Source organism: Schistocerca serialis, chromosome 3, assembly GCF_023864345.2.
Source record: "Schistocerca serialis cubense isolate TAMUIC-IGC-003099 chromosome 3, iqSchSeri2.2, whole genome shotgun sequence".
NCBI classification, from domain to species: domain Eukaryota; kingdom Metazoa; phylum Arthropoda; class Insecta; order Orthoptera; family Acrididae; genus Schistocerca; species Schistocerca serialis.
Genome location: NC_064640.1, coordinates 205,336,706 through 205,364,098, shown reverse-complemented (window position 1 = coordinate 205,364,098; position 27,393 = coordinate 205,336,706). Strand labels below are relative to the sequence as shown.

At 41.3% G+C, this 27,393-nt stretch overlaps 2 protein-coding genes across 2 annotated transcripts in view; both read right to left on the bottom strand.

Annotated features, from left to right (window-relative positions):
* The window catches only part of LOC126469921 (uncharacterized), a 50,831-nt gene extending 33,052 nt beyond the window's left edge, over positions 1 to 17,779 (bottom strand). Inside the window, exon 1 of the mRNA XM_050097314.1 lies at positions 17,740 to 17,779. Within this exon, the coding sequence (XP_049953271.1) occupies positions 17,740 to 17,753 (14 nt within the window). The 5' untranslated portion in view covers positions 17,754 to 17,779. The remainder of the gene's footprint in view (positions 1 to 17,739) is intronic.
* The window catches only part of LOC126469920 (mothers against decapentaplegic homolog 3-like), a 218,555-nt gene extending 199,457 nt beyond the window's left edge, over positions 1 to 19,098 (bottom strand). Inside the window, exon 1 of the mRNA XM_050097312.1 lies at positions 18,440 to 19,098. Coding sequence (XP_049953269.1) covers positions 18,440 to 18,636 — 197 coding nt within the window. The 5' untranslated portion in view covers positions 18,637 to 19,098. The remainder of the gene's footprint in view (positions 1 to 18,439) is intronic.
* Positions 19,099 to 27,393: the final 8,295 nt, after the last annotated feature.

The following is a 27,393-nucleotide window of genomic DNA, read 5'->3' as shown; positions in this document are numbered from 1 at the left end:
AAGCAGATGCCAGACTGAGATTCATTGGAAGAATCCTAAGGAAATGCAATCCGAAAACAAAGGAAGTAGATTACAGTACACTTGTTCGCCCACTGCTTGAATATTGCTCACCAGTGTGGAATCCGTACCATATATGGTTGATAGATGAGAGAGAGAAGATCCAACGGAGAGCAGCACGCTTCGTTACAGGATCATTTAGTAATCGCAAAAGCGTTACGGAGATGATACATAAACTCCAGTGGAAGACTCTGCAGGAGAGATGCTCAGTAGCTTGGTATGGGCTTTTGTTGAAGTTTCGAGAACATACCTTCACCAAGGAGTCAAGCAGTATATTGCTCCCTCCTAGGTACATCTCGCGAAGAGACCATGAGGATAAAATCAGAGAGATTAGAGCCCACACAGAGGCATACCAACAATCTTTCTTTCCACGAACAATACGAGACTGGAATAGAAGGGAGAACCGATAGAGGTACTCAAAGTACCCTCCCCCACACGCCGTCAGGTGGCTTGCGGAGTTTGGATGTAGATGTAGATGTAAAATGACGTACTCACCCAATTTTGAGTGTATTGTGGAAAACAGGAATCTGGACGTAATTTAGTCTGCAATGCCACAAAAGATGATGTCCTTCACCCTGAAAAACCAATTTATGGGTCTAATAGGAATATTACTAGTGATAACTGGTTTTCCAGCATTCTTCGGGTGAAAGCATTATTTGGAAAAATATATACAGGGTAAAGCAAAATTCATGCACCCAGGCTTCGCAGTGCGACTTCTCACATGCCAGCGATAAAAAAATCTCGCTCACAAAATTTCATCTGGCAGGTACATCCGGCAGAAAAAGGACGTTAAAGAGCGGCAATCTGGCAACACTATAACCACATGTAGGGTAACTACCTCTGCCCACAGATGTTAGTACTGCTGTACAATTGGTGCAGTGGACAGAGTTTTGGATTAGCATGCTGGAAGTCGATGGCTCGATCCTGGGTTGAGGCATATGTTTTTTATTTGGTAAATGTAGTCCAGGTGTTACGGTATCTGGCATCTTAATCGTCAACAGTGATTGCAGTGGGTCCTCTAGAAAACAGTTTCACTTCCTACAATCGTAGAAATGGAAGATTGGTCAGCTTTGAAAGAAGCCCTTTCCACGTCGTGGGCATAAACTTATTCACACCACTTCATCTACTATGTAGATGCGAAACCTGTTTTCTTTGTACCCTCCTTCAATTGTTCCATAGATTAGTACCAACTATTATTATTCTTGCCTCGTTCAGGTCCATTATGTTTTGCTAGGGCCTTACGTTACCAGTGGGACTTGCAACATGCTTTGCGAATAATGTCCAAATTCTGTTACTATTTGTGTGTGTTATCACCATGGTCCCTCTAATTACGCCTTTCAGCACTGAGTCGGGTAACTGCATGTTGTTTAGTATGTATCTCAATGGATTATGATTATTGTTTTTATTATTATATTGATGGGATTGTGGAAACATCCTGTCTGTTACCATTAGGGAAACAGTGTAATTCGAAACCGAACATTTCACAGTTAGCAGTGTCGGGATGAATCATTCAGAACAATATTTGTCAGAGGGGTAAAGCACATTAAGTGGAACAGCACACAGAATTGACGGCGTGTTTATACTGTATTCGCTGTGCACCAGACAGGGACTAGTTGCGAGCAGAGTAACACGTTCATGACAGAATCCAATGGTTCCAACAACAACAGGAAGCCAACGATGACTACGTGAACACCGTAATTTGGTCGGATGAAGCATTCACTCACGAGGGTGTCTTCAATATGCACAATGCCCAACACTGGTGTGTCGTTAACTCTCACAACGTCACCTGCGACCGTGAATATCACGTTCGCTTTGCTATCAACGTCTGGGCCGTAATATTGGGCGACTGGTGTTAGGGCCCCTACATGTTGCCTGACCGGTTGACTGCACAAAGATATCCTACATTTTTCTAAAACTATCACCCCAATGCGCTGGAAGATATTCCACTACACATTCAGCAGAGGACACAGTTCCAACATGATGGTGCACCTCTGCACTCTGTAATTAATGTGCGACAGTATTTGGACAGAACATTTCCAGAGAAATTGCTTGGACATGGAGGTCCAGTTGCATGGCTACCGTGTTCACCTGACCTAAATCCCCTGGATTTCTTCCCGTGGGGACACCTGAAGGAGCACATGTACTCTACTCTGCCGACAACTGTGGAGGAATTGGTAGCACGTGTTTGTGCTGCTCTTGTTACTTTGCAGCTTTGCTGCAAAAGGTATACAGCTGTATGATCTGGCAGATTGTGCAATGTTTGAAAGTGCAGGGAGGTCGCTTTGAGCATCTGCTGTTCTGAGGACAACGTATTCTGTTGTGAAGGTCATACTGTCATTCAAATGGGACATTATTATTGTCACTCACTGCTAATGTGCGACATCTGAGCGCTCACATTACATGTAGTATAAATGAAAAGTAGATGGTGTGTTATTGTACTGTGCTGTCTGTCTTTAGCATCTCGAAACTGATATTGTTTTTGTAGTTATCCTGTCCTATGACAGGTCATTTGTTTCAACTGTCTATTTCTTATTTGTCTAACCAAGAATTTGTTACGTCCAACTTTACAAAATGTTGTAAATGAAGAATACATGTTACCTAAGAAACAGTGTACATTACAGTATGAAATGTCAGAATGAAATTAGCAAATTAAAAAATGCAGTGTAACCTGGGATCGAACCCCAGACCTCCTGCATGCCAACCTAAAACTTTATCCACTGTGCCAATTGTACAGCGCAACTAATTCCTGCTGACAGAGGTAGTTACCATACATGTGGGTCCAGTGTTGCCAGATTGCCACTCTTTAACATACTTTTTCTGCCAGATGTACTCGCCACACAAAATTTTGTGAGAGAAATTTTGTTATTGCTAAATAAATAAATGTCATGTGACTAGGGCCTCCCATCGGGTAGACCGTTCGCCGGAAGCAAATATTTCGATTTGACGCCACTTCGGCTACTTGCGCATCGATGGGGATGAAATGACGATGATGATTAGGGCAACACAACAGCCAGTCCCTAAGCGGAGAAAATCTCCGACCCAGCCAGGAATCGAACCTGGGCCATTAGGATTGACATCCTGTCACGCTGTCTACTCAGCTACCGGGGGCAGACTTTTTATAGCTGGTATGGGAGGAGTCGTGCTGGGAAGTCCAAGTGCGTGAATTTTGCTTCACCATGTATATAAGAGGGAACTGCCAAAAGATTTCTTCCAAAATAAAAAAAAACTACTGAACACTTCAGTTTTTGGTCTTCAAAAAAGTAAGACTCCATAAACCCAAAAGAAGAACAAATCCTTTCAGCTTCATTTTCACATGCGGGAATAGTGCAAAGTTACAGGGACCAAGTTCTGGACTGTAAGGAAGGTGTTCAAGAAGTTTCATTCCTTTACCCTACAAATATTTGGTGTACACTTTGGCGTGGTGAGCTGAAGCGTCACCACGATGAAAGAACCAAATGTCCATTCTTGACTTCAGTCGCAGGTTCTTCAAAGATTGGATGACTTTGGGCAGGCACTGCTCAGTGTACCACTCAGCTGTGACTGTGTTCTGTGTGTCCAAAACAACATGTTCCTTAATTCCGTTCAATTTGAAAAAAAAAAAGAGTTGTCATTTTCTTCTTTACTGATCATGATTTTCTGGCAGTTATTGGCTGTGTTGTCACCTTCAAAGACCCAAGCTTTTTTTTTTTAGTCTTATTCGGCACATCATAATAGTACAGCCAAGTCTCGTCACCTGTCATGATGTTATACACATACTGAAGAGTGTCCTCTAGAAAACTTCTTTAACATCCCTCGGCACCAAGTCACATGTCAGCACCCAGAGACAACAAAGTTTCTTTACTTGCAAATGACCACACAGCATAGAACAAATTGCTAGTGCATTTAGTCCTAAGGTATCCTCTATCTGCTTAGAGGTCACTTGCCTGTGTTCATCCAGCATTTTCCTCACAGCATCAACATATTCTTCTGTAACTGATGATTGTGGCCTTCCTGTCCTCTCGGCATCCTCCAGAGTGAAAGTTCCTCTTTGGAATTCTGTGTACCGCATGAATATAGTTGTACAATATGGAAACACATCACCGAGTGCAAGTGTCATTTCTTCAAAGCACTTGTCTACGTTCAGACCGTGCGCAAAGTTGTACCGCTAAACTGCCCGAATCTCACTTCATGACGACGATGCCATAAAAAGCACTTCACGCCAATCCTACTAGTGAACGACTGCACTTACAGACTTGGCACAGCAGCTACAACGCAAGTATGAAATATTCTCTGAGCACAACAGCAATTAGCTTCCTGCGACTTATAATTGCATCCTATTGCAAAACTTTCCTAGTACCCTTTGTATTTATGGGAATTGTATAAACACCCTGATCTCCCCCCCCCCCTCCCTCTCACTGTCCATCTCCTCTTCTTCCCCCTTTCACCATCCATCTCCTCACATCTCTTCACATCTCTCTCTCTCTCTCTCTCTCTCTCTCTCTCTCTCTCTCTCTCTGAGCTTGAGCCTTGTTTACTGTTACTGCACGTGAAACCTTGATTGGGAAATAATGAACTCATTTAAAATGAATGGGAAAATTGGTAGGGATTATTAACCCTCCAGTGGTCGTGCCTAAAAAGTTACATGACAGGTCATGTCCGTGACAATAGTCATCCATTGAGTTTTTCCAATGTTATATGACTACAATCTATTATCTTTATATTGTTGTACTACTGCCATAATATGTAATTTTAAAAAAAAGCAAATTATATCTTAAAATGCTTCACTGTTAAACAAATATTAATCTTAGTTTGTATAAAAATGGAACATAAAATATTAGTAAAACATAAATTTGATGATATACCAGTTGAATTTTACAAAATTAATAAATGAAAATACAATCTCTTGAAACAGTCATTCCACACATTGAAACAATGAGCTTTGCATATCCACTTTAGACAGTTTGAGCAAGACCTCCCTTGTAGTTTTGTTTTTCACTTGGCCACAGAACTGGCATCTTCCCCTAGAACCTACAGGCCAGTGTTCAGGTTGACTGAATTTTAGTACATCTGTCTCGAGTATAAGGGTACCGCTTTTCCTAATTTCAACTGTGAGCTTAAAATGTTTGATGTGCCTTTGAATCTGGGATGAAACCAGCTCTCATCGAAATGATTGTGTAAAATTATCTCGTTTGAATGTTTTATAGCCACTATTCATTAAGTATATGCACAATGCATCTTATCCCAGACAAGTTCTACCTCTACATTTATACTCCGGAAGCCACCCAACGGTGTGTGGCGGAGGGCACTTTATGTGCCACTGTCATTACCTCCCTTTCCTGTTCCAGTCGCGTATGGTTCGCGGGAAGAACGACTGTCTGAAAGCCTCCGTGCGCGCTCTAATCTCTCTAATTTTACATTCGTGATCTCCTCGGGAGGTATAAGTAGGGGGGAGCAATATATTCGATATCTCATCCAGAAACGCACCCTCTCGAAACCTCGCGAGCAATCTACACAGCGATGCAGAGCGCCTCTCTTGCAGAGTCTGCCACTTGAGTTTATTAAACATCTCCGTAATGCTATCACGGTTACCAAATAACCCTGTGACGAAACGCGCCGCTCTTCTTTGGATCTTCTCTATCTCCTCCGTCAAACCGATCTGGTACGGATCCCACACTGATGAGCAATACTCAAGTATAGGTCGAACGAGTGTTTTGTAAGCCACCTCCTTTGTTGATGGACTACATTTTCTAAGCACTCTCCCAATGAATCTCAACCTGGTACCCGCCTTACCAACAATTAATTTTATATGATCATTCCACTTCAAATCGTTCCGCACGCATACTCCCAGATATTTTACAGAAGTAACTGCTACCAGTGTTTGTTCTGCTATCATATAATCATACAATAAAGGATCCTTCTTTCTGTGTATTCGCAATACATTACATTTGTCTATGTTAAGGGACAGTTGCCACTCCCTGCACCAAGTGCCTATCCGCTGCAGATCTTCCTGCATTTCACTACAATTTTCTAATGCTGCAACTTCTCTGTATACTACAGCATCATCCGCGAAAAGCCGCATGGAACTTCCGACACTATCTACTAGGTCATTTATATATATTGTGAAAAGCAATGGTCCCATAACACTCCCCTGTGGCACGCCAGAGGTTACTTTAACGTCTGTAGACGTCTCTCCATTGATAACAACATGCTGTGTTCTGCTTGCTAAAAACTCTTCAATCCAGCCACACAGCTGGTCTGATATTCCGTAGGCTCTTACTTTGTTTATCAGGCGACAGTGCGGAACTGTATCAAACGCCTTCCGGAAGTCAAGAAAAATAGCATCTACCAGGGAGCCTGTATCTAATATTTTCTGGGTCTCATGAAGAAATAAAGCGAGTTGGGTCTCACACGATCGCTGTTTCCGGAATCCATGTTGATTCCTACATAGTAGATTCTGGGTTTCCAAAAATGACATGATACTCGAGCAAAAAACATGTTCTAAAATTCTACAACAGATCGACGTCAGAGATACAGGTCTATAGTTTTGCGCATCTGCTCGATGACCCTTCTTGAAGACTGGGACTACCTGTGCTCTTTTCCAATCATTTGGAACCCTCCGTTCCTCTAGAGACTTGCGGTACACGGCTGTTAGAAGGGGGGCAAGTTCTTTCGCGTACTCTGTGTAGAATCAAATTGGTATCCCGTCAGGTCCAGTGGACTTTCCTCTATTGAGTGATTCCAGTTGCTTTTCTATTCCTTGGACACTTATTTCGATGTCAGCCATTTTTTCGTTTGTGCGAGGATTTAGAGAAGGAACTGCAGTGCGGTCTTCCTCTGTGAAACAGATTTGGAAAAAGGTGTTTAGTATTTCAGCTTTACGCGTATCATCCTCTGTTTCAATGCCATCATCATCCCGGAGTGTCTTGATATGCTGTTTCGAGCCACTTACTGATTTAACGTAAGACCAGAACTTCCTAGGATTTTCTGTCAAGTCGGTACATAGAATTTTACTTTCGAATTCACTGAACGCTTCACGCATAGCCCTCCTCACGCTAACTTTGACATCGTTTAGCTTCTGTTTGTCTAGGAGGTTTTGGCTGCGTTTAAACTTGGAGTGAAGCTCTCTTTGCTTTCGCAGTAGTTTCCTAACTTTGTTGTTGTACCACGGTGGGTTTTTCCCGTCCCTCACAGTTTTACTCGGCACGTACCTGTCTAAAACGCATTTTACGATTGCCTTGAACTTTTTCCATAAACACTCAACATTGTCAGTGTCGGAACAGAAATTTTCGTTTTGATCTGTTAGGTAGTCTGAAATCTGCCTTCTATTACTCTTGCTAAACAGATAAACCTTCCTCCCTTTTTTTATATTCCTATTAACTTCCATATTCAGGGATGCTGCAAGGGCCTTATGATCACTGATTCCCTGTTCTGCACTTAAAGAGTCAAAAAGTTCGGGTCTGTTTGTTATCAGTAGGTCCAAGACGTTATCTCCACGAGTCGGTTCTCTGTTTAATTGCTCGAGGTAATTTTCGGATAGTGCACTCAGTATAACGTCACTCGATGCTCTGTCCCTACCACCCGTCCTAAACATCTGAGTGTCCCAGTCTATATCTGGTAAATTGAAATCTCCACCTGAGACTATAACACGCTGAGAAAATTTATGTGAAATGTATTCCAAATTTTCTCTCAGTTGTTCTGCCACTAATGCTGCTGAGTCGGGAGGTCGGTAAAAGGAGCCAATTATTAACCTAGCTCGGTTGTTGAGTGTAACCTCCACCCATAATAATTCACAGGAACTATCCACTTCTACTTCACTACAGGATAAACTACTACTAACAGCAACTAACACTCCACCACCGGTTGCATGCAATCTATCCTTTCTAAACACCGTCTGTACCTTTGTAAAAATTTTGGAAGAATTTATCTCTGGCTTAAGCCAGCTTTCTGTACCTATAACGATTTCAGCTTCGGTGCTTTCTATCAGCGCTTGAAGTTCTGGTACTTTACCAACGCAGCTTCGACAGTTGACAATTACAATACCGATTGCTGCTTGGTCCCCGCATGTCCCGACTTTGCCCCGCACCCGTTGAGGCTGTTGCCCTTTCTGTACTTGCCCAAGGCCATCTAACCTAAAAAAATCGCCCAGCCCACACCACACAACCCCTGCTACCCGTGTAGCCGCTTGTTGCGTGTAGTGGGCTCCTGACCTATCCAGCGGAACCCGAAACCCCACCACCCTATGGCGCAAGTCGAGGAATCTGCAGCCCACACGGTCGCAGAACCGTCTCAGCCTCTGATTCAGACCCTCCACTCGGCTCTGTACCAAAGGTCCGCAGTCAGTCCTGTCGACGATGCTGCAGATGGTGAGCTCTGCTTTCATCCCGCTAGCGAGACTGGCAGTCTTCACCAAATCAGATAGCCGCCGGAAGACAGAGAGGATTTCCTCCGATCCATAGCGACACACATCATTGGTGCCGACATGAGCGACCACCTGCAGATGGGTGCACCCCGTACCCTTCATGGCATCCGGAAGGACCCTTTCCACATCTGGAATGACTCCCCCCGGTATGCACACGGAGTGCACATTGGTTTTCTTCCCCTCTCTTGCTGCCATTTCCCTAAGGAGCCCCATTACGTGCCTGACGTTGGAGCTCCCAACTACCAGTAAGCCCATCCTCTGCGACCACCCGGATCTTGCAGACTGAGGGGCAACCTCTGGAACAAGACAAGCAGCCATGTCAGGCCGAAGATCAGTATCAGCCTGACACAGAGCCTGAAACCGGTTCGTCAGACAAACTGGAGAGGCCTTCCATTCAGCCCTCCGGAATGTCTTTCACCCCCTGCCACACCTTGAGACGACCTCCCACTCTACCACAGGTGAGGGATCAGCCTCAATGCGGGCAGTATCCCGGGCAACCACAGTCGTAGTCCGATTGGGGGATGCGTGGGACGAGCTGGCCGTCCCCGACAAACCCCCATCCGGACCCCCACAGTGATGCCCATTGGCAACAGCCTCAAGCTGTGTGACCGAAGCCAACACTGCCTGAAGCTGGGAGCGAAGGGATGCCAATTCAGCCTGCATCCGAACACAGCAGTTGCAGTCCCTATCCATGCTAAAAACTGTTTTGCAAAGAACGTCTGAACTAATCTACAGAGAGCGCAAACAAATCGACAAAATTTAAACGGTTATTAAAATACAAGATTGCCTAGTAAATGCAGTAATGCTGCTACTTGCGCACTGCTGACACTGCTCGGCGGCGGAAGGAGACTACGCGAATTTACACTATTCAGGTACTAGAACGCGATGCTACAACTCTCAAATACTATAATACGCCCGAAATTTATGAATTAAACAATGCAAGTACCAAAAACACAAAAAAGAAATTAAGAATTAAACTATGTAACAAATGAGTGAGCTAGGAGTATACGACTTGCTGCTGCAGCAGCAGAAGATCAAAGAAAATAACGGCATACCATCTCCATCACCAAAGAATAGTGTACACAGAGCTGTTCCACTAGACCATCACCAACTTCTGTCTGGTTGTAAAAAGTGGCTATTTTGGGTTTCCTTATATGTCCAGTAGATACATCAATTGAATGATCCTTGACCATTGAAGATATCAAAATCACATATTTGTCCTTTCAAAGAATGGAAAATCTAGGATGGAAGGTAACAGTATTGTGAAAAGGGAAGTTGCCACTCACCAAATAGCGGAGATGCTGAGTCACAAATAGGTGCAAAAAAAAAAGACTGTCACAAATATAGCTTTCAGTGGTTTCAGACGATGGAGAGGTGTATTCAACGTGGCAGAAATTACTTCGAAAAAATTAAATACGTAAAGTTGTATTGCAAAACTTCCCTGATACCCTTTGTATTTAGTAATCGTGATGCATTGCTGGGTTCATTACTATAAAGTACTGTTCTAATCTCCTGTCTTGTTGACTGGTTGAGAGACCCATCTTGAGGCTGAAAAGATGATATTTGGGGAAGTTCTCTTATTAAGTCTGCACTACGTAGCCAGGGACAAGTACCGTAAGCACATGTGGCGATGTACAATGAGAAGGTGAAGGGAACTATAGTGCCATCTTAGATAAAAGCAACATATGTAGAGACTGCTGTGTTCCATCATGTTCTCTGTAGTATATATGCATTAAAGTAACAAAAATGGCTGTCAAAACACTACAAGTACAACATTTTCCATTTACAAAACAACAGAAATATAACCTAATTTAACACAACAGTTGCAGATAATACAGTGTGCGTAGAACGAAATCTATGTTATTATGTTGGCGGAGGCAGATATGGGTATACCACAATAATTCCACACATTACAAATGCTCAGGACATACACAATGCGAGAGTCTACATAATTCTAAGAGATTGTCAAAAAATTTACTTATTAACACAAGGCGCAGATATATGTTAAGTGAAAAAAATATGGAGAGGTTATATACACTCCCGGAAATGGAAAAAAGAACACATTGACACCGGTGTGTCAGACCCACCATACTTGCTCCGGACACTGCGAGAGGGCTGTACAAGCAATGATCACACGCACGGCACAGCGGACACACCAGGAACCGCGGTGTTGGCCGTCGAATGGCGCTAGCTGTGCAGCATTTGTGCACCGCCGCCGTCAGTGTCAGCCAGTTTGCCGTGGCATACGGAGCTCCATCGCAGTCTTTAACACTGGTAGCATGCCGCGACAGCGTGGACGTGAACCGTATGGGCAGTTGACGGACTTTGAGCGAGGGCGTATAGTGGGCATGCGGGAGGCCGGGTGGACGTACTGCCGAATTGCTCGACACGTGGGGCGTGAGGTCTCCACAGTACATCAATGTTGTTGCCAGTGGTCGGTGGAAGGTGCACGTGCCTGTCGACCTGGGACCGGACCGCAGTGACGCACGGATGCACGCCAAGACCGTAGGATCCTACGCAGTGCCGTAGGGGACCGCACCGCCACTTCCCAGCAAATTAGGGACAATGTTGCTCCTGGGGTATCGGCGAGGACCATTCGCAACCGTCTCCATGAAGCTGGGCTACGGTCCCGCACACCGTTAGGCCGTCTTCCGCTCACGCCCCAACATCGTGCAGCCCGCCTCCAGTGGTGTCGCGACAGGCGTGAATGGAGGGACGAATGGAGACGTGTCGTCTTCAGCGATGAGAGTCGCTTCTGCCTTGGTGTCAATGATGGTCGTACGCGTGTTTGGCGCCGTGCAGGTGAGCGCCACAATCAGGACTGCATACGACCGAGGCACACAGGGCCAACACCCGGCATCATGGTGTGGGGAGCGATCTCCTACACTGGCCGTACAGCACTGGTGATCGTCGAGGGGACACTGAATAGTGCACGGTACATCCAAACCGTCATCGAACCCATCGTTCTACCATTCCTAGACCGGCAAGGGAACTTGCTGTTCCAACAGGACAATGCACGTCCGCATGTATCCCGTGCCACCCAACGTGCTCTAGAAGGTGTAAGTCAACTACCCTGGCCAGCAAGATCTCCGGATCTGTCCCCCATTGAGCATGTTTGGGACTGGATGAAGCGTCGTCTCACGCGGTCTGCACGTCCAGCACGATCGCTGGTCCAACTGAGGCACCAGGTGGAAATGGCATGGCAAGTCGTTCCACAGGACTACATCCAGCATCTCTATGATCGTCTCCATGGGAGAATAGCAGCCTGCATTGCTGCGAAAGGTGGATATACACTGTACTAGTGCCGACATTATGCATGCTCTGTTGCCTGTGTCTATGTGCCTGTGGTTCTGTCAGTGTGATCATGTGATGTATCTGACCCCAGGAATGTGTCAATAAAGTTTCCCCTTCCCGGGACAATGAATTCACGGTGTTCTTATTTCAATTTCCAGGAGTGTAATATTAATTTACAGTACTGATCTAATCTTAAGTCTTATCGTAAAAAAAGTAAAACCATTGAGGGACCTATTCTGAACCTAAGAAGATCCCATCTGAGAAAGTTGTGTTATGAAGTATGCTCTTTGTAGCTTGATGTCTATGTTAATACCTTGTAATCGAAGTACAATAATATGTGGCCCATTATCCATACGATACTATTCACTCTTAATTTCTGTTCTTTCAGACATGCACACACACTGGTGGCTATCTGCAGCTGTAGTAATATTATGGAATTTAGCTGCAATTGCAAATAATTTTGACATCACCTGTATCAGGCATGCAGATAATTCCTTTTGGTGATACACAAAAAATTGTGCTGGCACAAATGTTCATGTCCAAGGAATGATTTCCACACTTAATACAGCTGATATCAAAAATATTCACAATTGGGAAGAAATTTTGTACTATTCACTCTGTTATACTGCACAATGAAATGGTGTACAGTGTATATACATATTGTAACTACAATCATTGAGTCGTGTGTATTCAAAACTGTTTAGTACATACCGTGACTGTGGTTTATTTCCACTACTTTACTCAATTTTATCTTGCCATTTGGAATTGTAAACATGACTATGACAAAGCATTTCGCTCTATTAACTGATGTAGACACTGGTTTCTATTACATGGCATGCACTCTTACAACTATTTTGGAACAATTAATTTTATCTGTTCTTCATTTTATGAACACCGGTCTGTAGCCTTCTGCATAACTATGTTTCATTCAGTCGGTATATTAGTTCTGTAAATATTAGCAGTTCCTGTTTACTGTAATGTAATCACGTATCTTGACATGCTGCTAACAAATGATCAGGGAAGTGAATATTATATTCAAATGTTCTACTTTTTTATGTTATACTTTTTGACACATTCCACACCCACAAGAATGATCTCATTTTTGGGTCTACAGAATGAGAACTGAATGTAATCTAATTTCTCTTCAGATCTGAAGATGGCCCTACAACTGGCTGAAACCAATAATCTATCCTTCCTTGTGATCCTCGAAAAGAAAAAGTTTCCAAAAGAAGACCACAACACTATATTTAAGAACTTACTCGTCAAAGAATTTTACAAATTTGTGGCCTAAAGTACCATAATTAACAGAAACACTGCTACTCTATTAAAAACAAGTTCATTTTCTTAATATGTTATTCAGCTGCTTTTCAAGTAATGTAACGACTTCCCACCTCCAAAGCTGATGTCGTGAATACACACTCATGCCGTGGCACTTGACTCTGATGTACGCCAGTGAGAATCCTAGTGGTGGAAATTTTCACTGCCAGTGTTTGGCCAGCAATGGAGGAGGGACATTGCGTAAGGTTCTCAACAAAAATTCTTTGTGTCACTGTCCTGGATATCATCTACATTTACATACACACTCCACAATCCGCTGTCTGGTGCATGGTAGAAGGTATTTTGTACCACCACCAGTCATTTCCTTTCCTGTTCCGCTCGCAAATGGAGGGAAGGAAAAACCATTGTCTATATGCCTCCATACGAGGGCCAATTTCTCTTACATTTGGGGTCTTTACATTGGCGGGAGTAGAATTGTTATGCAGTCAGCTTCAATGTCAGTTATCTAAATTTTCTGAATAGTGCCTCACAACACAAGCGTCATCGTCCCTGCTTCCATGTGATTTTACAAAGCATTGATCGAATCTACAAGTAACAAATCTAGCAGCACCCCTCTAAATGCCTTCCTTTAATGCAACCTGGTGTGGATTCCGCACACTAGAGCAGTACCTGAGAATGGGTGGCACTAGCGTTCTATACGTGGTCCTTATGTAGATGAGCTGCACTTTCCTAAAATTCTCTCAATAAACTGAAGTCAACCATTCACTTTCACTACAACTGTCCTGGTATGCCCATTCCCTTTCCTATGCCCAGATATTTAATCGACATGACTGTGTCGTGCAGCACACAGAATTTATTTGTATTAACATACATTTCCCTACATTTAGAGCACACTGCCATTCTTCACTGCTAGTAGTGTGGACTTAAACAAGATGTATTTTCTAAGGTTAGGTTGAATTTGGTGTGAACCATTTTAAACCTGATCAGTTATTGTCTTTGGTAGAATGTTGTTGTTGTTGTTGACCGTTGGCATAGTCTTCAGTCCTAAGACTGTTCTGATGTGGCTCTCCACATCATTAATCTCTCCTGTGCAAGTCTCTTCATTTCGTGCACCTGCTGCAGCGTACATCGATTTGCAACTGCTTGCTGTATTCAAGCTTCGGATTCCATCTACATTTTTTTTTTAACTCCATCCTGTCTTCTAGTGACAAACTGGTGATCCCTTGATGCCTCAGGATGTTCTATGAATAATCCCCTTCCTTCAGTCAAGCTGTGCCATAAATTTCTTTTCTTTCCAAGTTGATTCAATATGTCCTCATTAGTTATCCAGTCTTGCAGTAGAAAAGAAACATAAAACAAACACCTCATGTTGTTGTTGTTTTGGCAGTGGTGGTAATAGAGATACAACGATCATAATTGTTGGAGAACACAGTTTCTTTGACAACATCCTGACAAAGCTCAAAAGGTTATAGTTGGTAGCTTGAATTTTTATCGTAATTTGATGTTGCAAGGAAATGGAGGCCATTTTACATATACATCAGTGTTTTCACTTCTATTTCTACATTCTTATTTACCTCTGTTAGGGAATTGAAAATTGACCATCTGTTCGTACCTGACAAGAATTCAAAGAAGGTGTTATCAGCAGCTGTGGTTTTTGTAAACAATCATTGTAATGTAGCATGAATAATCTATGGAGGAAACAGAAAAATCTGATTGCAGAGTGAACAGTGTCACAGATCTCATGATTTACAATTCAGCATGGAACTGATACAGAACTCCACGAAAAGACAGGTGCAGATAAAGAGTATGTTTCCTTACATTTGACTATGGCTGACCTTATCGATTGCTCTAGATCTATCCTAATATAGAAACACTGAAGTTCAAAATAGGTACAAGGATTTAAGCTTTGAAGGATCATTCCAATTTAGAGGCACAAAAATTCAATAGACAAAGCACTGTGTGAAACTCCTAACAATGTTACAATTTCTGTGTAAAATCACAATCGAACTAATATGCAACATAAATTTAGTTTCATATCACTCGCTAACCATCACACTGTGCAGACAATACCGCAATTGACAGAATCTTGCATAGGTTATGACACAGCTCAATAGACAGATCAGGCTTTTAAAAACAGTTAATTGTGATTTTTTATTAATTGTATTAGAGCCAATCCACAAGAAATGAACATGATTGGCAACACCCAAAGAGAAAAGAAATTCTTGTCAACGGTATTGTTTGGCAACACCCAAAGAGAAAAAAAAATTCTCGTTAAGAGTATTGTTTGACAAGGTTGTCCACCTCGTAACAAATATAGTGTGCCCAGTCTGTGATAGGCTATTGTTGATTTTCTAGGAATACAGATCTGAGTCACTTACAATTAAACAAAGAGAACATTCTTATTTATAAACACATATTAATATAGTAGTCTACTTTTCAAACAGTTTTAAAAATTCCCCAAGCATTCCTATATGTAGTTGTCTCAACTTGTCTCACCAACTTAACTTGTTTCACCATTCATCATTTAGAGTTCCTACAGAAAAACGTCAATTGCCACTTTTATAACAGAAGAAGCAAAAGTTGGTTATAGAGCTTCCCACTCAATAACAAAATTATCAGAAAAAAAACCAAGCAGATATCAAATCATATAACTATATCCAAAAAGACCTGATTTCCATTAGATCAACGAAAGAAATGAATGTTACATCGAAAAATACTTTATTTATACCATTGCTTGCTAGGTCCCAGATTTTTCAATAGACTTCTGAAAGCTGCTCATTCTGTTCCCTACAGGGAAATAGGGAAGTGTCCGATCCCGCCCGTCTGCTTTGACCCATGACGTCACAAATATGGCGGAAACAAAAACAAACACACACACTTTCCGCAAGAAGCCTAATGACACTAACGGGACAAGCGTGGGAAATGGGGTGTTTGGGGTGGGGGGCAAACTAAATATAAACAAATTTAGACGCCTTGCGTAGCTACAACGTGTGAGTGAAGACAGCCATGCATGAATACCCACCCACTTCCCCAGGGTTCGTAACCCCTGCAACCCATAGAAGATAAAGATGGTTCAGTAGCTGATTAGTGTTTTTTGTCTTTAAAAAAAAAATCTCACGGGATAGAACGAACAGATCAGAAAGATGAATACAATAAACTAAAACAGAAATTGGAGGAAACAGATAATTAAAAAAAAAAAAAAAATATCTCACGAGATAGAACGAACAGATCAGAAAAGTAAATAAAGTAAGATAAAACAGAACTGGAGACAGCCACACTCAAACCAAACTCTGCGCCGTCATGACGTCACTGGTCAAAGCCGACGCGTGGGATCGGACGCTTCTGTCGACCCCCCTACAGTACATTTAAAATTATTTTTGCAGTGGTTTACGAAGAAAGCATACTACTCGCTAAAAGTGTATGAGAAATCACATTTAAGTGACAAAGTTCTGACTAATTACTGTTGTAGTAAGTTGTAACAAATAGTTGGTTAAAAAGTTTCTGCATACATAATTGTCACATTATCGGTAGTAATGTGTCACTGATGTCAATATTATGAAATTTTACATGCCTTATGTCTCTTAGCATTATATGTAAACATTTACACCGATATCATATAAAATGTTCAAAGATGAATAAACTCTATAAAGAATTTCTAGAAACAAAGTTCCAATGCTTTAAATTCATATAATTTGTTTGTGTATATGTAACTTAAGCATAGCTATTTAGGGTCTGCATGCTGTAGCCCACAAACCAGAATTCATATGACTACAAACATTTTAATTTTTTAGATATTACAAATTGTAACTTTGTTATGTTTGTTTATTTTGTAAATAGCTGATCTCTCCCTGATATTTATGTTTATTTTGCAATGATACATCTTCCACATCCCATACAAACTGTACAAAAATGTACTGATATACTCAATAAGATGAATAAATAATCAATCAATTCAAAAACTCCACACTGAAATTGACATAGATGAGCAATAATGGGACTCTTTACTGGACCAATTTATTTTAGTCTTACACTTTGAAATGTCTTCCAGGTTACAGGACCACATTTACGGAAAACATCAAAGCCACAAATGCCCCTTTTATAAAATAAATTGCAACATCTCTCAGTTTTTAAACAACAAATAATATGAAATTCACTAACACAAAACATTTAGAAATAAATAGAGTAATATAGCAGCATGCCAGTATAACAAGATTTGTGATGCATAACACTTGTATGCAAAAACTCAATTCTGGTTTATGAATTTATGGAACCTTTGTTGCATCTGTACTATAAACACTTCATTACGATGCACAAGACACAAAGGTCCTACACTATTATACAGTAGATATTCCTTCATCCTTCCAAACATGGAAAATATGTCTTAATAAAGATACTGTTCAAGCTTAAACAAACAATTTTTGTTGTGTTACCACAGTTTTGATTATTTATTTGATTTTAAGAAGCACAATAACAGAATAAATTTCTTATTGATCACTATATCCCTTTCCGATACCAATGCAGTACATGTAGGTGACACAATGTATAAAGCATGAATATTTCTTTTTGGAGCCTCTCTAAACACAGTGTTTAATGTAATCAATGAAACATGCTATCTTCCATTTCAAAATAACACAACATATAATCAGTTTTTAGTATCTCATATCTGATTTTTAAACCAAAATTCAAAACCTTCATTAGTACATTATGCTTACCTAATTTCTAGCATACATCCTATGACACTTCCCTCATGGTAATTACAATCCGTTTGTGACAATTGTACATGTGTTTGAATGATACAATAGACAGTTTACTCAAATACATACACGTTATACTATCTTTATGGATGGCATGCTCTTCTGTTCTTTACTTGGATCTATTAATATACAAGGATATTTTCGGTAGTAAGAGTTATTGAGTACAACTGTCAAAGAACATTTTAGAGAGATCTTTGTTACAGCATGATAATATAGTGCACAAGTTCCAAGTAGTAACACTAATATAAACTGTATTGTGTTCAACTGCAAAATAAAACAAAATCAATAATTTTTTTTTTTCTTTTACAATGTTGTCCAAACAACGAGTTTTATGAGCGTAAGGGTGGAGAGGGCTTACAGCACCTAGTGAATTTTGTAAATACACTTCACAGTCCACAAATAACATGGACCTTTAAAGTAGTCTGAGAGGCAGATAGCTTAGAGATTTACTATCTACAAGCGATCAAATAGTACCTTCAAAGAGGCGACGAAGGAGTTAAAAAGTCACGTTTTGCTTCAGAAAGATTGTTTGCCATTTATAAACAAATGACGATAAAAGTACCGAAAACAGAAAATTTCTCAATTGCTGAAGACTTCACAAGCTATATGTCGTTTGTAAGTCATATTCTGTAACTGAAACTTTCTCGGTTACACTTACCTAGGGATGGTGATGCATCTGGTATTGATGTCTTGTGTTGTAATTGCTTTCTCGAGTTCTTCCAATCCTCCTGTCTTTTTCAGTTTCTTCACTAAACTTTTCACTGCTTTCTCGCTCCACTTATCCTCGCCTTCCCCTTTCTTCCACCCTAATAATCTTTTCACAATTGGAGGTGTAAACGGGAGCATAGACGTCATAGTCACACTCAGTCCTGGTGTCGGAATTCCAAACTTGTGTTTCTAATCAACACCGCGGAACAAATGTCATCAGGCATATCCTGCATTCACGTTATTTTATGAAACATTTTTGCATAAAATAAATGCATTACTGTCACACAAACTAAATTCGACAAGTGATTTATTTATAGTGCGTAAGAGATACAACAAAAACGACTTGTGAACGCGACCGTCGAAAAAAAAGAAGAAAAAAAACAAGTCTTTCGCAGCACTGGTTCTTTTTCCAGCAACACGCATCCACCTTCTCAACACACGAAAATATACACTACAGCCCACACCTTCTACCTTAGCTTACTAACAGACGATTGGCAGCAAAACATACAGCCAACATTGACAAACTGAAATTGGCCCTAATTGTTTTTGCATAAACACGAACTTTCACTGTGACAAACAGTTCGGTACTTCGGTTATATGATCCATATTTAAAAATACATTGTGATTAAAGTTCCTCGTAAAGAAAGAAGTTTTCACATACAGATTTAGAAATGCGTTATGGGTCACGTTATACACCTTGAGAGACGTATGACAAATCATTGTTGCCTCGCTCTGCGGTTATCGCGATCCATTGACTACGAAAAAAAGACCCACTTAGTGGCTATGAAACGTTATCAAAAATATAAGGTTGAATGTTGTGAATAATTCTTCACTGAACAGCTCCAAAACTGGTTAACTCTCGGAGCAGTATCCGCAAAGGATAGTTTAAGTACACTACTGTAGCTTCGGCTACACCCTAAGTAAAGGATATGAATACTAAGATCTATCTGTGTTTTAGTCTTATTCTCTTATGTGCATACGCAGACAGGTATAGAGGACTTCTGATGCCGACGGAGAAAAAAATATCCTCCCCCACCCCCCATCCGACTAGAAATACAGGTATTTCTTAAAGTCTGCCTAACATTCGGACATATTTTTTGTTTGTGCAATACTTAACCTCCACTACCATTAACTATAAAGTTAGATTATGAGAAACCTGTACTACAATCAAAAGAAGACTGTGATTATCTGTTCTTCTATCTTATAAACATACAGTCAGTGAGAAATAAACTGTATGAACTTGAACTAGTTCTAGAAGAATTGCTCTGTGATATTCTGTGCCTAAATGACCACTGACTTAAAGCACATGGATCCATGATGTATACTCCTGTTGGCTTTAAATTTTTAACTGCTTGTTTTAGATCAGTTATGGAAAATGGAGGAGTGTCAATACTAATGAAAAGTGATCTCAAACATACAGTTAAGATAATAGACCTCGAGAATTTAGTGCATGAAGGAGAAATTGAAATTGCTGCTGTTCACTTCCCCAAAAGCAAGATTGTTGTAGTATCTATGTACTGTGTCCCCAAAACTGGTGCAATGTTATTGCCAAACATGTAGATAATCTCTTTATGTACTTCCTTAGATACAAGAATCATAAAATTTTAATATTTGGTGACATTAATATAGATGTGATGGTGCGAAATTCTAAAAGTAGATTACTGCTAGATACCCTCAAGTCATACAGTTACAATTGCCTTAACTATAAGCCTACCAGGCAGAACGCCTGGCCGGCCAGAGTGGCCGAGCGCTTCTAGGGGCTACAGTCTGGAACCGCGCGACCGCTACAATCGCAGGTTCGAATGCTGCCTCGGGCATTGATGTGTGTGATGTCCTTAGGTTAGTTAGGTTTGAGTGGTTCTAAGTTCTAGGGGACTGATGACCTCAGAAGTTAAGTCCCATAGTGCTCAGAGCCAGAACGCCTGTATAGATAATTTTATATCAAACATTGACAAAGATGATGTAGTCTTAAATGTTGTTAAAACAGTGCCCTCCAACCATTTTTTGAATCTTCATGAAGTTGATGGAGTTCAAAACAAATCACGCTCGACCAATAGAACTCAGACAATTAAACCATTCCAAACCTGTCGTTTTAGTCAAAGAGAGCGCAGTGGAAATTGGAAAGCTGTCTCAATTCCTAAAATTTCCTTATGAAGTTGATGCATCGCAAGAATGGACTGATGTGGCTGCTAAGTTGTTCAGCATTTCAAAGTCTTCAGTTCAAGTGGAGATAATTGACTTGCAAGAAGATATTTCTTTGCAAATGTATGAAACTGTATCCACTGAAGAATTTTGGGATAAACATGTTTCTGAAAAATATGAAAATTGTAAGAAAGTAGCTATCAATCTGGCCACTATGTTTGGTTCGACATATATATGCGAATCGTCGTTCTTGAAAATGAATTTTTCGAAGAACACATATCGGTGAAGGTTGACGGATGACCACCTCGAAGACATACTTTGCAATTTGCTGTGCTCCTCATACATCAATCTTTAAAAAACTGGCTCAAGACCATCGATGTAATTTCTCACATTGAATATATTACAATATTAACTCCTCATACATCAATCTTTAAAAAACTGGCTCAAGACCATCGATGTAATTTCTCACATTGAATATATTACAATATTAACTGAGAACTTCTTGTTTTACTTGGTTTACCCTTTTCTTGGAAACTAACTTGACTTGAAAACACAATAAAAAACAGTACCTTTTAATTATTAGTTTTTTCTGGACCTCCATAAAAAATTTTACACCGAATCTGTACCTCACTGAAAACTACTTGCCGACCCCTGATATAGGTGTTTGTTCTTTCCGCACACTATGCAAGATTGGAATAACAGAGAGTTGTGAAGTTGGTTCGATGAACCTTTTGCCAGACACTTCAATGCGATTTGCAGAGTAACCATGTAGATGTAGGTGTAGATGATTGCTTATTAATCCTTTTTATGATACAACTGAATTTATGAATATAAAATCACAGTTTGGGTTTCAGGAGTGTTGCTCTAATGAGAATGCCATTTATACTTTCTCTCCCTAGATTTTACAAGCATTAAATAATAAAATAGTGCCAGCCGGTATTTTCTGCGACTTCTCTAAGACATTTGACTGTGTGAATCACAGTATTCTGCCAGATAAGTAGACGTTTTATGCAACTGATGGTACAGCCAACCAATTGATAATGTCATATCTAACCAAAAGAAAGCAGAAAGTTGTACTTAGTAATTCAAGCAATATAGTTCAGGGACATAATTCTGACTAGGGAGAAATCACATATGGGGTTCCCCAAGGCTCAATTTTAGATCCACTACTGTTCCTCATATATTAAATTATCTTCAGTGTAGTATACAAGAAGCAGAAGTAATTCTTTTTACAAATGACACTCGTATTTTAATCAATCCTAGCATACATACAGAAACAGAAGCAATGGTAAACAAAGTTCTTAGAAATATCATTGACTGGTTTTCTGAAAGTGGTCTCACTCTCAATTATAAAAAGACACAAAATATTCAGTTCTATACATCTACAGGCACTACACCAATGACAAGTGTAACACATGGTGAGGAGTTAATAAATAGGGTGGAAACTTAAAAATTCTTTGGGTCCATATCTATGAGAATTTAAAATTGGAAAAACACATTTTGGAACTCCTAAAACAACCTAGTTAAGCCACCATTGCGCTTAGATTCATTGTAAATCTTGGGGAGAGACAAATCAGTAAGTTTTATTGAATAGGTGCATTTTTCGTTTATTTTTGGAAGACTTGGGTGTTACAATTTTCAATCTCGCTACGACAAACCTGTGTTCACTAATCTCTGTATCCGTTTTGATGCTCGTTATTAACTCAGGATTATTTGTTGCTAAGAGATTAAGTGTCTTTTAACAACCATTTACTATTCGTGTGGGCTAATGCTGCTCGAAATAATTTTCAGAGAATGCATTTAGCACAATTTTGGATGAAGTTTTATGTGTACCTCCAGAATTAAACATGTATTTTCGCCAGAATATCGAGGGTGAATTAAAGTCACCACCAACTACAATACAATGGCTCGGGTATGAGTTTGAAATCAAACTCAAGTTTCTTTTGAACCTTTCTGCAACTGTAACATCTGAATTGGAAGGTTGGTAAAAGGATCCAATCATTATTTTATTCCGGTTGCCAACAACGATCTCTGTCCATACTAACTCACAGGAGCTATCTACTTCAATTACGTGACAAGATAAACTACTTCTAACAGCAACAAACACGCCACCACCAACCGTGTTTAGCCTCTCCTTTCGGAACACCGTTAGGTTCTTCGTAAAAATTTCGACTGAGCTTATCTCCGGCTTCAGTAAGCTTTCAGTGCCTATAATGATTTGAACATCAGTGCTTTCTATTAGCTCTTGTAGCTCTGGTACTTTCACAACACAGCTATGACAATTTACAACTGTTATACCGATGGTTCCTGTATCTACGTTCTTCCTGTGTTTGGCCTGCACACTTTGTGACTGAAGCCCATCTTGTGTTTTCCCGAGGCCCTCTAACCTAGAAAAAACGCCCAGTCCACGCCACACAGCCCCTGCTATCCCTGTAGCCGCTTCATTCGTATAGTGGACACCTGACCTATTCAGCGGAACCCGAAACCCAACCACCCTTTGAGGAATATGCAGCCTACACAGTGTCGCAGAACCGTCTGAGCTTCTGATTCAGACCCTCCACTCGAATCTCTACCAGAGGTCCACAATCGGTCCTGTCGACTATGCTGCAAATGATCAGCTCTGCTTTCATCTTGCAAGCAAGACTGTCAGCCTTTAATACTTCTGTTAGCCACTCGAAACCAGATAGAATCTCTTCCAATCTAAAGTGAAACACATCATTTGTACCAACATGATCAACCACCTGCAGTTGGCTGCACCCTGTGCCCTTTATGGCATCTGGGAGGACCCGGTCATCTGGAATGACTCCACACGGTATGCACACGGAGTGCACATTGGTTTTCTTTCCCATATTGGCAGCCATGTCCCTAAGGGGCCCCATGACACACCTAACGTTGGAGCTCCCAATTATCAATAATCCCACCCTCTGTGATTGTCCGGATCTTGCAGGCTGAGAGGTTTCCTCTGAAACAGGACAGGCGACAGCATCTGGCTCAGTGACAGTGTCAGCCACAGACAGCACCTGGAACCTATTTGTCAGACAAACAGGGAAGGCCTTATGCGTGGCTGCCTGGGAAGTCTTTCGCCGCCTGCTATGACCCTGGGCGACCTCCCACTCGACCACAGGTGAGATGTGAACCTCAGTGCAAGCAGTAACTGAGCTGGCCACTGGTAAGGACTGATCAGAGGACTCAGACATGCTGGACGTCTGTTTGATCCCCATGGCTGGCCCACAACAGTGGTGCCTATCCACTACAGCCTGAAGCTGTGCAACCAAACCCATCACAGCCTGCAGTTGAGAGCGAAGTGTCACCAACTCGGCTCGCATCCGCACACAACAGTCACAGTCTCTGTCCATACTAAACACCGTGGAAAACTAAACTAGGCAGATAAACAGACTATCGGCACGTGCCGCTCAACTCTTCTGTAAACCATGATGAAAACGCAGGAACTGTGTCTAATGAATTAGATTAATACGCAGAGATTCAAAAAACTAACTACCGAAGCACTCAGGTGAAACTAAATAAGCCGTCCCTGATTAGGAACTTTTAATGTCACAAAATCGGTTTACTTTCCGATGCAAACGAAAACGCGAGAACTGTGGCTATTAGATATTAAATAAATACCAGGAACTCAAGAAACTAAACTATGAAAGCACACAGATGATATTATAAAATTCGCTAATGCTTAGGAACTCGTAAAAGTCACAAAATCGGTTACTTCCCTGTTGCTGCTACTGCGGCCGGCTACTGTTTCCTGACTGACTGGCTGTTTAACACGTTTAGTGACTTACTTCTGAAGCTAGTTAGTTGAGCTGACTGAGCGGAAAATGGAAATTTATGAAATATTCTTAAGCTATTGATTAGATTGGAATTTCATGTTCTTGCCAGCCTGTGCCAAGTGTAATATTTCTGGCTTATTCAGCCATCATATTAGGCTCCAGGAAGCTATTCCCAGGGCGGTGGAGATGCAAGAAACATAGAGATGACGCAGTGTGGGATGAGGTACCGGTGACAGATGTTAGATTCGGTACCATTCCCGTGAGAAAGACCGCCTGCATGATGCTGCTGCTCTGTAATTGGCCGCTGTGTTCGGTAGTAGAGCGTCAAAACGTTAAACTTTAGTTGCTATTGTTAATTAAACCTGTCATCCAAATTACTTCATTTTTTTAAATACACATCTCTCAATAGCCAGCTATCAATCAGTCATTTCAAAATTATTAAAATCAAAGTAATACTGAAACAAAAGAATGACGATATTACTGCCGATGCACTTCGGTGGCGTTCGGGTCACGCCTTGCTGGCTTGGCGCGCGAAGTGTCTCGAGCAGTCCAGCTCTCCAATTCTGACCGTTCCAGTAGACAGACATGTTGTCTGTTATAGCAGTATTTGTTTCATGCAATTTTATTTACTACAGTTCCGACCGTCGCTAGGTACAGACACGTTGTCTATAATAGTACTATTTGATGCATGTAATTTTATTCTCCAGTTCTGACAGTTCCAGTAGACAGACATGTTGTCTGTGGCAGGATGTATTTCATGTTATTTTAGCCAGATATAATGACTTTGGAAAGATATGTTCAATATGTTGTGATCAAGAATAGTTTCTCGTGTCTATATCAATAAAAACGCGAGTGGCATCCCAAATGAGTTATAGTTTACTCGTAGCAGCAGTTCCTTGCGAAGTTAATTTCAGCCTCAAGAAAAAGAATCCACGACCTGCGTGCTGTTTTCTGCGCTGGGGACATTATCATCATGAAGACAGTAGGTTAGTGAAGTGTACAAGAACTTATGTATTCCACACAGGGCAGTGGAAACAACTAGGCACCTGACATGTACTGCATGCACAGTACAAATGTGCTCAGTGACACGTCATCTGCAGTAATGCAGAGGAAGTAAAGAAGGATGAAAGTATTAACACTATCTCACTTTTATTCCTTTTTTCTTGCCGTACAAGGTGAATCTAATTTTATTTTGTATCGAGTGTTATGGTGGTGCATGTTTTTCCCCATTTCGAAATTCGCTATATCGTTTTTTACATACAGTGCTGAGATGTAGATATGGAGATTAATCTCTGTTAATATTTTGTGCTGTATGAAAAGTGGCCAGCAGGGCTCTATTCTATCTGCATTGCTCATTGCCCATACCACCTTCTTTTAAATTTTTTAAATTTCGCTGACGTGAGGAGAATATCCTTATATCGGCAGTCCATACTCTATATGTGACTGAAATAGTCAAAAATAAATAACTTTCAAATATTATTTTGTTACTACGCCTCTCAGTTTCCACATTAAATAAGTAACTCCAGATAGTTGGACACAGGTATGGTTTATGTGTGTTCTCCAAGTTAATTTTGAGTCTACATCAATTCTAAGAATTTCAACTCCTTTCATCTCTACCTCTTTTGACAATCCTAACATAATCATCTGGTTGTTATCACGGATCAGGAAACTACATACCCCCCATGACCCACATAGAGGCATGATATTTGTTGGCAGGAAAATATGTGTCCTCTGGGTACAGAAACATTCGCGTTTCGATCACATCCAGTGGGACTCGAATGTAGCCGGCAGCCGTTTGCTCCACAAATCGCATGATGTCATGTGAAGAGCCGCAGGGCATACGGCGGTCATTAGTGTCAAGTTGTCGGCAGAGGAGACAAAGATGACAATCTGACAAACTGAAGTTGTGCAGTCGCTGTTTCGTGGCAAGTTTCCTGTTGACTGTGTGGCACCACATTACTCACACACCCATAGGGAGGAAGGGCTGGTGGATGGTACTCCACACTACAGGGCAACAAAAGGGAGGATATTTGATCTCCAGAACTTTACAGGGAACACAGGACAATAGTAGGCTGTAAAAATCCTTGTTTCTGGGTGGACACTGGTCTGGGAGCCGGGTATGTGCAGAACTGTTATCTACAAAAAGGCCAAAAAGTGATAAAGGGGAGGTGTGATGTTGCCAACAGACACTGGTTGTGATGCAGGCGCAAGTAAGAGAACCTCAAGCGTACTGAGTGTTAGGGACATGCCCCATCTAGCCCATTGTTTCCTCATAGTACTCATACAAGGCCACATCTCACACCCAGACGTCGATGAGTCCGAAGTCACCATCCCATGCAGTGTAAGAGTATTATAACTAACTTTAAACATGGAACCAGACATAAGATAATAGCCCCAGCTTGCGCCTAATCACCGCTGGTAGAGAGAGCACTTGGGGTGCAGTGGAGAAACTTTGATGCCACTTAACGATTAAGGATCTCAGTGCACTAAAGTGTGTCCTGGTGATGCAGGAGTTTCTGCTGGTCGTTGTTGCAGGTGATGTGTAACAGGCAAAACAGAAATTCGTCACAGCTGTGTATGTGATAGGGGGGTAAAGATAATGCCCTGGTAATGGAATGTTGTCACGAGTGGCAGGGGTGCCACTTCACCTTCCTGGAGGCCTGGTCAGATGTACATTGCAGAAGATTTGGCCACGTTAATGGGACTGACTGCAGCAACCCTGTAATATGTAATCAATTCGAGGACTGCTAGTATCTTGGAGCCAGAGATGGTGATGAGGAGAAGGTCGTTAGCATATACCCGGCAGCGAAAGTTGGGATGGTGAATGGTGAGTCCGGAGACAATGGTCGACAGGCCCTCAACGAGGGGCTCCATGGCAATAGTATCCAGGAGGGTAGAGAGGGGAAACCTTTGCCAAATTAAGTGGCTGATGGGTACTGAACTTGCCAAATGTCTATTGACTTGGACTCGTGCACTGGCACCA